At 38.8% G+C, this 13,297-nt stretch overlaps 1 protein-coding gene across 15 annotated transcripts in view; it reads left to right on the forward strand.

Annotated features, from left to right (window-relative positions):
* SYNE1 (spectrin repeat containing nuclear envelope protein 1) overlaps window positions 1-13,297 on the forward strand; it is a 280,640-nt gene that overhangs the window by 226,123 nt on the left and 41,220 nt on the right. For all 15 annotated transcript variants that reach the window (XM_083856114.1, XM_083856125.1, XM_083856128.1 and 12 more), the window contains 9 exons: window positions 625-758; window positions 2,131-2,335; window positions 3,538-3,720; window positions 4,743-4,889; window positions 5,921-6,075; window positions 6,383-6,530; window positions 10,184-10,278; window positions 11,257-11,491; window positions 12,203-12,397. In XM_083856114.1, the coding sequence (XP_083712240.1) occupies window positions 625-758; window positions 2,131-2,335; window positions 3,538-3,720; window positions 4,743-4,889; window positions 5,921-6,075; window positions 6,383-6,530; window positions 10,184-10,278; window positions 11,257-11,491; window positions 12,203-12,397 (1,497 nt within the window). The remainder of the gene's footprint in view (window positions 1-624; window positions 759-2,130; window positions 2,336-3,537; window positions 3,721-4,742; window positions 4,890-5,920; window positions 6,076-6,382; window positions 6,531-10,183; window positions 10,279-11,256; window positions 11,492-12,202; window positions 12,398-13,297) is intronic.

Genomic DNA, 13,297 nt, shown 5'->3' on the forward strand with positions numbered 1-13,297 from the left:
CAGCTGGAACTTCCTGTGGATCAGTTTCTGTCCTTTGCCTCTTGTCCTATTGATGGGCACCACCAAGAAGAGCCTGGAAGCATCCTCTTGGAATGTCCCCTTTAGATATTTATGTACAATAATGAGGTCTCCCTCTCAGTTGTCTCTTCCTGAGTCTGAACAGGCCCAGCTCCCTCAGCCTTTCCTTGTAAGAGAGATGTCCCCTCATCAGCCTCATTTCCCTCTGCTGGACAAAACACACATCCCTGACAGACATACATCATGGTGGTAATTGAAAGAGTGAGACCCTTATTTTCAGAATATGGATTTCTTCATGTTGTTATTTTTTCATGTTGTTCTAAACAGGAAAATGTTATTCAGTTAGTTTTCATCCGTTACTTTTTTAAATCTGCATCAGTCCATGTGCTTACAAAAGTCCTTGTTTAGAATGGTTTCTTTTACAAGATTTTTACTTTTTGCAAAAATACAGAACAATCTTTATATTAAACAACCTATTTATATGAAACACATGAAATCAAATTTTCATTTGTAATCTAGTGCAATTGATGAATAGTATTTTGAAATGTTTCTACATCATGGAATTTTATTAACTCATGGTTTTGTTTCTTTATTATTCTGCTTTAGAGCCTACAAGATGAATTGGAAAAGCAAGAGAATAGCTTGCAGAAATTTGGTTCTGTGACCAGTGAATTGTTGAAAGAATGTCACCCACCAGTGACTGAAACACTTACCAGCACTTTGAAAGAAGTGAATATGAGGTAGAAAATGTCTTTCTGTTAAACTTTAATTTCAGTAGCAAATCTGTATTTATCCATAATCCAGTTTTACATAATCCCAATTTTTCTTACACATTATTGTTCTAAATTAGTGGGGTGATGAGAAGTTCATTGGAACAGACAGGATTATTCCTTTCACCAAGAACTGGAGTAAAACTCTCATTAATGTCAACAGTTCTGCTCTGTGCTTGACTTCCAATCAAGATTCAGAAATACCTTGCTGTAAAATAATACTGCGCTTGAAATTTGAGAACTGTGTCTGAAGATTTTGTTTGCAGTGTTTCAGTGGTTTGCATCAGCTTCCCCAAATTTTACGCTGCTATTTCTAGTTGTAGGAAGGGCATCATAGGCAGGAAAATCTAAGCCTCTCACCACTACCTTGGCAAACAGCTTCCCCACCTTTGAATTCAGGGTAAAAGGGTTTACTCAGATACCGGAAGGGAGGATCCAGAAGAAAAAAGGTAGTTTGGTGGAAAGCTAGAAGGTTTTTGAAAACAGAATCACGCCAAATTTATTTTAATCCATATTCAGTCCTATCCTAGAAACTAGAAGTGGGAGGAGAGATTATTTAACCCCATTTAACAGTTTCAGTGATGACTGGCAGAATTTTTGATAAACCTTTGCTTTTCATCATATAATAATTGAGAAATATTGTGGTTTTCTTTGGTAAGGAAACATTTAGGCAGTTTGGTAACTACCAAGCACATTTGAGAAAGCATGTGCTCCTGGTTACTATTAGAGCAAAAAATTCAATGTGGAATTATTATAGGAAAGAATTCCAAGGGAGATTAGATATTTAATTGGATAATAGAAATACAAATATTTTTAATATATCTAGGAGTATTTTACAAACAAGTAACACAGTTACTGTGTTACTCTGTGTAACCAGTTACACAGCTTTATGACTTAAAATACAGAGTTTGGGAGGAAATGGCAGGAGAAGAAACGATGTGTTGTTTACAGCTGTTCTGGGCCTCTTAGGCCCTCAGAGGAATCTGCTTTTGGCAATGCATGGTTGGTCATGGATGCTTTGTGATGCTGAGGGTACTAAGTGGAAACAGCAGGCGGTTCACAACCACAAGCGTGCTGCAGCTCTCACCACCATCATTAATAAACGGCAGCCAAGATGTAGCACAGATCACACACATTGTGACAGCTCAAAACAGTCTGGTTTGGTATTGAAACAGAAATTCTTGTTTTGGTATTATTTTCACCAAATGCCTGGAACTTGATTATTACCATATTTTTAAAAAGTCAAGAGACCATAGGAAACAGCAGAGAGAAAGAGGGACACGGATAGTTGTTGTGGATTCCCAGGCTTCCATCACTCATGCAGTCTCTGGTTGTTCCCCAGATGGAACAACCTCCTGCAGGAGATTGCGGAGAGGCTGCGTGCCAGCAGGACCCTGCTCCAGCTGTGGCAGAGGTACAAGGACTGCTACCAGCAGTGCTCCTCCACGGTCCGCCAGCGAGAGGAGCAGACTAATGAGCTCCTGAAGACTGCAACCAGCAAAGACATCGCTGATGATGAAGTTACCACTTGGATTCGAGACAGCAATGTATGTTCAGTTAAGCTTTGCAGCTTTTCTCAGCTCTGGGGCTAAAAAGAATCTCAAGGGGCACTCCATTGCTCAGCTCTGTACTTGGTGTTTTGGAGTTTTGTATACTAACCTATTTCATGTTACTGATGCAGCTTAGGCATGGGAGAGACAGCTTTATGTCTGCTACCCAAATCTCATGTGTCTCTAAATTTTCATCCCTTCATTTGTTGTTATGATGTTGTTTCAGAAGTTTGTGTCTGAAGTCTTCTGTCTGGAGAAGGTGAATAAATTACATCATTTGATTCAGTCTTAAGTTCCTGCTTAGTTCCATGCTTGGGAAGGTATCTCTGTCAAGTCTTTTGAGTTTATAATGGAAAGAAACTCAAAATCCTTTGACTGTATTCCCACCAATCAAGACTGTTCAGATTTTCAGGATGATGGAGATGTCTTTATCCTTCCTTATGGAAGGACACCATTCACTCTGAAACCTTGAGAGTCTTCTTTTTTCAAGATTGTATGTCAAGGCAGCAGAATAGTTTATCTTCTCTGCTTACATTTTAGTTCTTTTGAGCTTAAGTTAATGTTAAGTGTTGTTGACATAAAAAATAAAATATGAATTGTCTTAATGTAAGCCAAACAATTGCAGTGAGAAAAAAACCCCACGTTAATGTTTAAAAAATGAACATGTTCATGATCTTTTGGAGCATTTGCTGCAATGGTCAGGAATCATGGACTGGGAATTTAAATTGTTTGGTTCAAATAATTTATTTCCTGATGTCCCATTATTTAACAATTATGTTAGGCCATTTACAAAGTTATTTTTTCAGCCCTCCTGGTAATCCATAGCAGGAAAAAAAGGGAGGCCTACACCTGAATCAGTTCACAGTGAGGGATGCCACTGCTTAGGACCATCATGTCAATAAATTCGAAAGGTTTCTTTCAACACTTACTGCCCCATCAAGAACTCAGGCTTGCCCAAAGGTAGTTGAGCACTGTCTTTTTTCTATTCTTTTCAGTACAGGTTCTTTGACATATGTTTTTTATTCTTCAAGTCATACAGAATGATACTGGAAAATTTGATACTGAAATGAGTAGGTAATACAAGTTTTCCTTACAGTGCCTGAGTTCAGTCATTTCATTCTTCCTTTAAATCTGTGGATGATGACACCACCAGAGTGTCAGGTTAACTATTCATGTCCTTATTCAATCTGTTGCCACAGGATGTACTCACGGATTTGAAAACAGCACAGGAATCTCTAGTTGTTCTTCAAGAACTGGGGGAGGAGCTAAAAAGCCAGGTGGAGGCTTCAGCAGCAGCAGCCATACAGTCGGACCATCTCTCTCTGAACCAGAATCTGTCAACCCTGGAGATGGCTCTCCGCAAGCAACAGGCTGCACTTCAGGTACACAGACAGTGTCTGCAGTCCTCAAATGTGATCATCCTGTGGTCCCTGAAAACACATAGAGTAGCTAAATCTGCCTGGGAAAAGAGGGTAGTGTTACCTGTTAATCAGCTTGTCCTAGACTTCTCAGAAAGCCAAAGCTGAGAGTAGAAAATATGCTAAAGTCCAGTAAAGAGACCTTGTAAGAAGGTCCAAATTCTGGGAAAAGGATAGCAACCCTCATGCAGGAAAACACCTGTCTGGAATGTCAAGGTGGCCATGGTTTCAGCACACAACAATAGTGCAAACAGCTGGATCCACAGCTACTACTCCCCTGAAGACAACCACTCTTCCCACCTATTTCCTCAACAGTGAAAGAAATGAGAGATACTGAATATTGTGTAGAATTGATTTTTTGCCATTCCTATTAATGTCAGTGACCAGACAGACACCTACCATTTGTGTCAAAGCCTGTTTAGTAGATGTTCCCAAATTACCTGTGTCACCAGGGACTAAAGAGCAACAAAGGAATAGAAGAATGTGTTCCATAGGAAACTATTTGGATGAAAAAGCCACAAAGGTAGCAGCTTCTCTTTGAGAGAAAAGAGAAATCCAACAGTGTCTGAGATGTGCTTATAGTATCACTGTACTGTAAGGAGACAAAACACAAGAAAAGTTTTTAATTTAAAGTTGCAATAAGAGTTACTAGCTCTTTTTGCTAGTAATTATGAATTAAACATGAATTAAAAATGAATTAAACAGAGGAGTTTCTTTCGTAAAAGAAAGCTAGAAAAGATTATCTGTTTCAAGGTGAGGAGACATCCATGCACTTTGCTGCAATGTTGCCTTTGCTATGATAAAAAATCCTCTTCTAACCTTAAAAATCCAACTCATTCCACAGTCTACAAGCAAAGCAGCAGTTACAATTGCTCCTAGACAATTCAACTATTTGCAAATCTATAATGAGAATAAACAGGAGTGTAATGTCAATAAGGAGACTGTGAAGCCAAAGTTGTTAAACTGTGGATCCTTTTGTATTCAAGGCTGGAGTCCTGGACTATCAAACCTTTGCCAAGAACCTGGAAGTCCTTGAGACCTGGATAACAGAAGCAGAAGAAACATTGAAAGAACAGGATCCCAGTCACTCATCTGATGTCTCAGCAATACAGAGTAGAATGGAGCAACTCAAGGTGACTAATAAATGAAGGAAGTGCTGTGGTTTTTCTTCTGTTGGCCTGGCTATTTGCAATGCAGGATACACACAGATACCATATGTGCATTCTATAGGTGGTAAAGGACTACCACTCATGAGAAGTGTAAGACTGAGGACTTGAAGTTTGATGGCAGTCAAAGAATGATTGTCACCTTGTCCCTCAGTAAAAATGAAAAGGGCAGCCAAACTGTTCAGAATAAAATTAATAACAGATCAAAATGGGCATGGAAATTGTAGCAATTTTCGGAGATTTCCTTCATCTTGTTTTCTCCTAAATTTTTTGAATTTATTCAGTTACTGTCTCAGTGGTATCTCATTTAGGTATGAAGTAATTTATACATTTGTGTAACTTGATATACTGAAGAAACATTCATTGTGTGTACTGTGTGATCCCCATTTGAGGTCTCGCACTCTTTTCTTTTTGTGGATTTTCTTTTTTCCCCTCTCCCTTTTTCAGGGGCCATGACAGGAAGTTGCTGAACTTTGCCATCTAGGCTGTTTTTGTCATTGTAATCTTCTATTATTTTTCTATCAAGATTAACTATAGACAGGATTCCACTTATGGAGTGAATTGAGTATTTCTGTAGTGCAAAACAAAAGCCTAAAACTAAAAAGTTTGATAATTTCAGTGGCAATTTACCAGCCTACAATTCAGGCTAAGAAACAAGGAAAAAACACTCACTTATTTTGACAGTACACCCATACGTCTCTGAACAGCAGCCTTCTTCTTCAAGTCTGAGCTGTTAATCTCCAATTCAGCAAAACACTTCAGTGCAATTTGACTATACTTCTCGTTACACTTTTAAACATAAACACAGGTCTTCTCCTTGTCTGAGTCCAGAAGATGAAAACTGGAAGTGCAGTTTTTTTCCCTGGCATGGAGATTGCTTACCACTTGGTGGCAACCAAGGCCATTGTAAATTTAACTAAGTGCTAGTTCATACTTTTCAAGTCAATAATAATATAAATCCTGAACTTCCCAGTTATCACTTTTATTGTTTGTTGCAGAGTCAAATGCTGAAATTCAGCAGCATGACCCCTGATTTGGACCGTCTTAATGAGCTGGGTTACAGGCTTCCTATGAATGACAAGGAAATCAAAAGGATGCAGAACTTGAACAGACATTGGTCTCTGATCTCATCTCAGACTACAGAGAGATTCAGGTGGGCATAAATAAAGATTGTTCTATAATCTTCTACAAGTTAGAAAGTATACCTTTTGCAGAATATAAAAATGTTTCAGGTATTTTATTGACCAAAGTTCCTTTTCTTTGGTGTACTTATAAGTAAAGAGCAAAGCCATTGAGTTTCGATGTTCATTTTGCCACAAATTAGCAGGATTTGAAATGAGCAGGACTGCTACTTTTCTAAGAATTGACTAAATAAATTCAGGGAGGCAGCTAAGTGCGAGAGGTGTTACCATCTGGTTTGGAATTAACTGAATTCATCTCTCTTTCTTTTTTTCTTTCAGTAAGTTGCAGTCTTTCTTGCTGCAGCGGCAGACCTTCTTGGAGAAATGTGGGACTTGGATGGATTTATTAGTTCAGACTGAGCAGAAGTTGGCAGTAGAAGTCTCAGGCAACTACCAAAGGCTTTTAGAGCAACAGAGGGAACATGAGGCAAGTAATCATGTATCGCTAAAACACATACTATTTATACATAGAAGGAATGCACGTTCTGTTTTTGAATGATACAATAGCATGCCTTGAACTGTATTTGAGTGCACCATAACTTAAAAACAGAAGCATGCAAGTATGATAATAATAACCAGCATGGTGGAGGACTTGAGTGTCTGTGTATAATGCATCACTATGCCTATGAGTGCGTGTCCCCTGTGTTTAGCGTATTTCAGATTCATTCGTACCAAGGAAACCAAAGCTCTTTTAAAGACCTAATGATCCTCATGCCATTTGGCTTTTTTCCTTCGCTCATAACTGGAGAAAATCTCTATTGTGATTTGGTTTATTTTTTACTAAATCATCAGTGCATATAGCATTTGAAAAACATGTAAAAGGAGGAGTTTTCTGTTAAGTACTGATTTATATAATTCACCATGAGGCCTCCATTTGAAGAGGAGACATCTCCAACATTTCCTTGTAAAACAAACTGATTTGGTCTTTGCTGCATGCTAGAGTCATTTGTTTGTAACAAGTCAGGAGCTAGCACATCTTTTGCTGCAGGGAAAATTGATTCAGAGTTTTTACTAGTACTAGATTCAGGTTTTATGATTCTTTTGTGAAGTCAAGTGGGGCACATTTTTTTCTCCACCCACATTATTACTGCCAAGAATCCTGGTAAAGATCAAGTAAAAGAAGTCAATTTTCATACCAGAGCTCCCATGTGGCTCCAGTCGTTTCAGTTCCCACAACTTTTTCAGCTGACCTTCCCTTAGGCTCAGGCCAGATTACAGGAAGAGTTATGTACTTCCCCTTCTCCTGCCTTATATCTTATAGCATAGTGTTTGAATGAGTGTCTGATAGCAAAAAGTAATTCACAACCATTTTTAGCATATGTTTGCCTTAGCATCTAACTGCCTTTGCTTTCACAAATGTCATCCATTTCATTTCCTTTCATTGCTGCCAGCATTAACTGGACAGCCTCTGTAAAGTTTAAACATCTCAGGTCTTTGCGATTTCAATGTCCAGAAATCATTACTAAGTGGATAATCTCCTACTGTTGTTGTGTCTAGTAATAGCTATAACTATATGAAGGGAGTTAGGGCAATCTCCTTGCATTCATCTTGAAATCTCAGCTTATTTCTTTCCTGAAACTTTGATCTGTGCAGATGAACATTATTTGGACATTGTTTAAGACCTTTTTTTGCAACTGTAAAGTCATCTTAGAATTAAGATAATAAATGTCTGTTTTTCTAAATACTGCAGATCATCCCTAAAAAATTAACCTTTTTTTTTTTACTTTAATTTTGGCATTTTTTATAATCAAAATGTATTCATTACAAAATGTCATTTTCAGTGCTTCCTGATAGTCATTAGGAGTTTTCTTTTTGCTCCTTGTGGCTGAAAGGGTCAAATCTCAATTTCTTGAGATGCATTTTCACATTATTTTGCTTTGTATTTTTGAAAATAATGAGGAAAATATTCTGTTTCCACTGGAATTCCTAGAATAGATATTGAAATGCTTTCAGCTCTATTATTGCCTCTCCAGTGACTCATAACTTTGATGGTTTCTTACCTGAAGAAGACCCCAACCACCTCAGTGGCCTTATTTAGAAATATCTTCCTGGTGGAGTTTACAAGGTGGAGGTGGTAGCTTTTGCAGACATCATGTGCTGACACTGACATCTGCATCTGTCTGCCAAGACAATCTCGTAATCACTCTTGCCCAGCTCTCCAGTACATGGGACAGTGTTCGGGACTCACGTGCAGTGGGAATACACTGGGACAAGCACTTGAGAAAGTGCTGGCAAGGAAAGGGGAAGGAAATTTCTTGCCAGCTCAATTACCAGATTTTTTCCCAGTGTATTGATGTGGTACATTTCAACACTTGCCCTCTTTTCCTCTTCATTTGTACTCCTGTTTCTGTCATTCATGGTGATCTACATATGAGAATAAATTTGGGTGACAAGTGGTCCCAGGTAATGGAGTATCCCTTTTATAAATACTATAGAGTGTAAATATGGAAAGGAACCAAAATATTTTTACTTTTGTGTAGGGCTTGAGTACATCCACTCTAAGCAGAGTTCCTCATGCTTGATAAGCTTTTATTTCACCTGTCCTCCAAAAAGAGTATAAAAATTTTCCCTTTTGAAGGAATTGGTTTTCCTGGTTTTTTGTTTTGTTTTGTTTTCAGATTTTGGGGGGGTGTGAAGGGGAGGAGGGTGGGAAAGGTTGAGGGTTTTGGGCAGGGGACTTGTTTAACCTGTTGCAGCCAGTTGTGTTCTGTTCAGTCTCAATCTGTCAACAATGCTGGTAGATGCTGTTACCTCCTGTGCTTCATGTCCCCTAACTTGACAGAAATAGATGTGACAGAAGGTAAAACTTCGGCCTTTCTGCTCAGCTTTCTGAAATTCTCAGTGCCACACTATTGTGGCTTCATTCATGAGATAATAATAGCATTCAGTTTCCCTCTGATTCAGGCTCAGTCAATGATAAGTGCCAAGGTATTCAAAGAACAGTATCAAATATTTCTGTAAAGAAATCAAACACTATTTCTTTCTATGAGAAAATGTATGACCTGAGAAGCACTTCAGAGTTAACTCAGTGATTCAGAGAGCAAAATCTCATTTTGAAAAATTACTGCATTGAGGATTTATATGTGCAGTGCCAGTGGGTGTTCTGCTGGCAGGTGCAGATGCAGGGGTTGGTACAATCACAATTTGAGCTGGTGGGATGCCATATAACAGGAGTGGAGAACAGTGGCTCTTAGTTCAGGCAAGGGTGAACTTCTGTCAACTGCAAATACCATCAGGAACTAAAGAAAAAAAAAATCTCAAGCTTCATACCAGTGTGCTTTTTCTTTGAATCTCTCTGTAAACCTTTTGAACATCGAGTGGGTCCGGTGATGCCTGAGTGTACCTTCACTAATATAAAAATATTCCTGAAGAACCTTACATAGAGACATGGTCCATTACTAAAAAAAAAGGTGATTTTAGAAACAAATTTAGGTAGTATATAAACTTGAGTTATATTTGCTTAAGTAGTAATTAGGTAATTTTTTTGTCTTAAGTAACATTTAAGTAATAAGAGGGTTTTAAAAAATCTTGGGGAAGTTTATTATGCCATTATTTGTGGGACAATTTGGAAAATAAATGTAAAAACTTGGAAGAAGTGGGAGATTGTTTTCTAGCTCCTCTACATAACTATTTCTTTTAAAGCTCTATTGGCAATGTAAAAGTGTATTGAAAGTTTATGTAACACTATTGCACATAGTCTGTGTAACAAAGCAAAAGGTTATGAAATTCTTAAATGTGTCAAAAAATAAAAAGTGCCCTTTCTTTCCAAGCAAAAAATACCCTATCTGGATTTTGTTGTGAATTATAATGTCAATCAACTGTACTCCAAAACAAAACCTAGCTCCTGTTGATATAATTCAGCTTTATAATTTTGATCTTGAGGAACTAATAATAATTACCAGAAGCAGCAAGTGCCTCTAAAATGAGAGTTTACATGATGTTTCTGTTAAGGTCATGACAAAACTCATATTGAATTAATCTGAAATAAGATTAAATGCATGAAAATTAATTTTTATCAGTGCATACAGACAGAATTAACATGTGAGATCTTGTTTAACATCCTTATCTCCTGTACAACAGCTGTTCCAGGCAGAGATGTTCAGCCGCCAGCAGATTTTACATTCAATTATCTCTGATGGGCAGCACCTCCTAGAACAAGGACAAGTGGATGACAGGTAAACGTTGTTGCTGCTGCTGGTTATGTGGAGTTAGTGGGAGACTTCCAAACAGAGAAGGTAGCAGATGGCAGTGTTCAGATCATGCTCTTGCGGAGTGGAAGTTACTGTTGCTGTGTAACTGTGGTTAAACTGTTAATTAGCCAGATCTTAAGACATTGTTTAGACTGCTACAGGGCATGTGAATGCATTTGGGAATACAACAACCTTCTGAGGCTGCTTCTCTGACAAAAATTTGTCTTGGAATATCAAGTGTGTTATGTGTATATCTATTCTGAGGAATTTTCAAAATGTCACTTTCATGAAAGTGACATATTTAATGTCACTACATTTGATTTATGCTACCTGAGGATTTGCCTCTATCTGGAGGATTCCCTACTACCATTTAAGAACACCTGCAGCCTTTATGTGGTGGAATAGGAATTCATTTTTGCTTGGGATTTTATTTTAGATGCTTGTGATCAAATGAATGAAAAGTAGTGGAAAACCAGTGGCTTCACACCTGTGCATATACACTGACTTTGCTGAGATTATCATGGTACTAAGATTAACTGTTTATTGCAATGCGAGACTTTTATTAATGCTGTGTGTATCTTATGCCTGCTTTGAAATCAGTAGTAAATCTGGGGGTGAATTGTGAAATCTTAATAATTTACTATGAATTTGACTAATTCAAACTGGCAAAACCTGTGGGATTTTTTTTTTTTTTTGTGTGTGTAATTCTGGGAAGAAGATAGAAGAGTTTGTTCATTAAGGGTTTGGGGTTTTTAAGGTCTCAATAATTTAATCCCTTAAACTCTCCCAGTACATGAAGTGTGAAGTTCTTTTCCTCAGTCAGCTTTCATGAGACTTCTTTGCTTTTCTCATAGAGTTTTGTAATTGGCTGACAGACACCTTCCTTTTCACTTCAAGGTATTTCATTAAGTAAATATACCAAAATATGAAGATGACTATGTATTTTTTATCTATTTGCAATAGGGATGAATTTAACCTGAATCTGACTCTGCTGAGTAATCAGTGGCAAGGGGTAATTCGCCGAGCGCAGCAGATGAGGGGGATCATTGACAGCCGGATTCTCCAGTGGCAGCGCTACAGGGAGCTGGCGGAGAAGCTGCGCAAGTGGCTGCTGGAGATGTCCTGTCAGCCAGTAACTGAGCTGGGCACTGTTCCCATCCCACTGCAGCAAGCAAGAGTGCTGCTGGATGAAGTGCAGGTATGTCCAGTGTGTTTGAAGAAAAAGGAAAAAAAAAATCCCTGCCTTTTTTACAGTCCTCACCATTTAAAATGCTCTTTAAAATGTCTTAGATTCAGCCTGTCTGCTCTGCCAGTTCTTTTTTGGAACTGGCATAGCATCAGAAGTGTGATGGAAGCAAAGGTGAAGTTCATAAAGAACATGAAAGAGAGAACTTACTGGATCCTCACTCTCAAGCCGCGTTTACTTCTGGTTTTGCTTTCAGCCAGTGTCACACTGAAATGGTCTTGAAAAGATAGGGATGACCTGCTTGAGGAATGTATACTAACTAGATAACAAAGATTCCTTGAGTGTCTGTCTTCATGAGAAGTGAACTGTATCTAGTAAGAAGCTTGGTGTCTTGAAGCTTTTTAACTGGAAGATGGATAAAATAATAATACCCTTATAAGCATAACAGGCTCTAGAGGAATCTTTCTAAGAGCAGTTGAGATACTGACATTAATGGAGAGAAAGAAATCATTCATGTCTTCATCTCCTTGGATAAATTTTCTGAAGGTCTGCTACAGTAAATGACTGAAAATGTTAGGGTGAAGTATTTGGGCTGTAGCTCATGCGTAAGACAGGATATGCAGCCAATTAAAGTATGGGCTTGAGAGTGAATTACTGAATTGTAATTAAGTGCTAATGGTAATTAAAAAGACAAAGCTGACAGAAAACTATTAATATTTTCAGCTTAAAGAGAAAGTTCTCTTAAGGCAGCAAGGGAGTTACATCCTCACTGTGGAGGCTGGCAAGCAACTGCTGCTCTCTGCTGACAGTGGAGCTGAGGCAGTCCTGCAGGCAGAGCTCACTGAAATCCAGGAGCGCTGGAAGATAGTCAGCACTCAGCTGGAGCAGCAAAAGAAACAGCTTGCTTTGCTACTAAAAGTAAGTGTGCCATTTTCTTCTGTACTTCTTCAGCAAATTTGTGGTTTCTCACTGTGAGCCCTGGTGGAGGAAAGCTTTCTCAATGGACAAACACAAATACAGGAATTGCATTTATAGTACATGAACTAACAATTTCCCTTCATCACCTCTGAAACTGGGAGTGATACTACTTCATAACAGGCATGCATGTCAGTTGATATATTGTAATTGATATTTCCAGAATACTCCAGAATAAAGTATATCCATACCACTTCTATTTTCAAAACAGAAAAAAATTATTTTATTTTATTTTATTTTATTTTGCACAAAATTTGTTCAATTTTTACACATATTTGTATTGGGTTTGAGTGGCAAAGTTTTTCTAGGTGGAAGCGGCAGGGATGACTTCTGTGAGAAGCTGCCAGAAGCTTCCCCTGTGTCTGATAGAGCCAGTGTCAGCTGGGTCCATGATGGACCCACTGCTGGCCAAGGCTGAGCCCAGCAGTGGTGGTGGTGGTGCCTCTGGGATAACACAGTTAAGAAGATGAAAAAAAAAAAAAAAATTACTGTGCCGGAGGAATTGCATCCAGAGAGAGGAGTGAGTCAGTGTGACAGCAGCAACTTTGCAGACACCATGGTCCCTAAAGGAGGGGGAGGAGGCACTCCAGGAGCCAGAGCAGAGATTGCTCTGGAGCTCATGGTAGAGACATGGATCTCTGTGGTGGAGCAGAAATCCACCTGCAGCCCATGGAGGACCCACACCAGAGCAGGTGGATGCCCAGAGGAATCTGTGACCCCATGGAAAGCACACACTAGGGACGTTTTGCTGGCAGGACCTCTGACTGTACCATACCCGTGTTGGAGTCTGTTCCTGAGGGTCTGGAACAAGTCAACTGAAGGGACTGTCTCTGGAGTAGTCTG

Source organism: Zosterops lateralis (genome assembly GCF_965231275.1).
Source record: "Zosterops lateralis genome assembly, chromosome: 3".
Lineage (NCBI taxonomy): Eukaryota > Metazoa > Chordata > Aves > Passeriformes > Zosteropidae > Zosterops > Zosterops lateralis.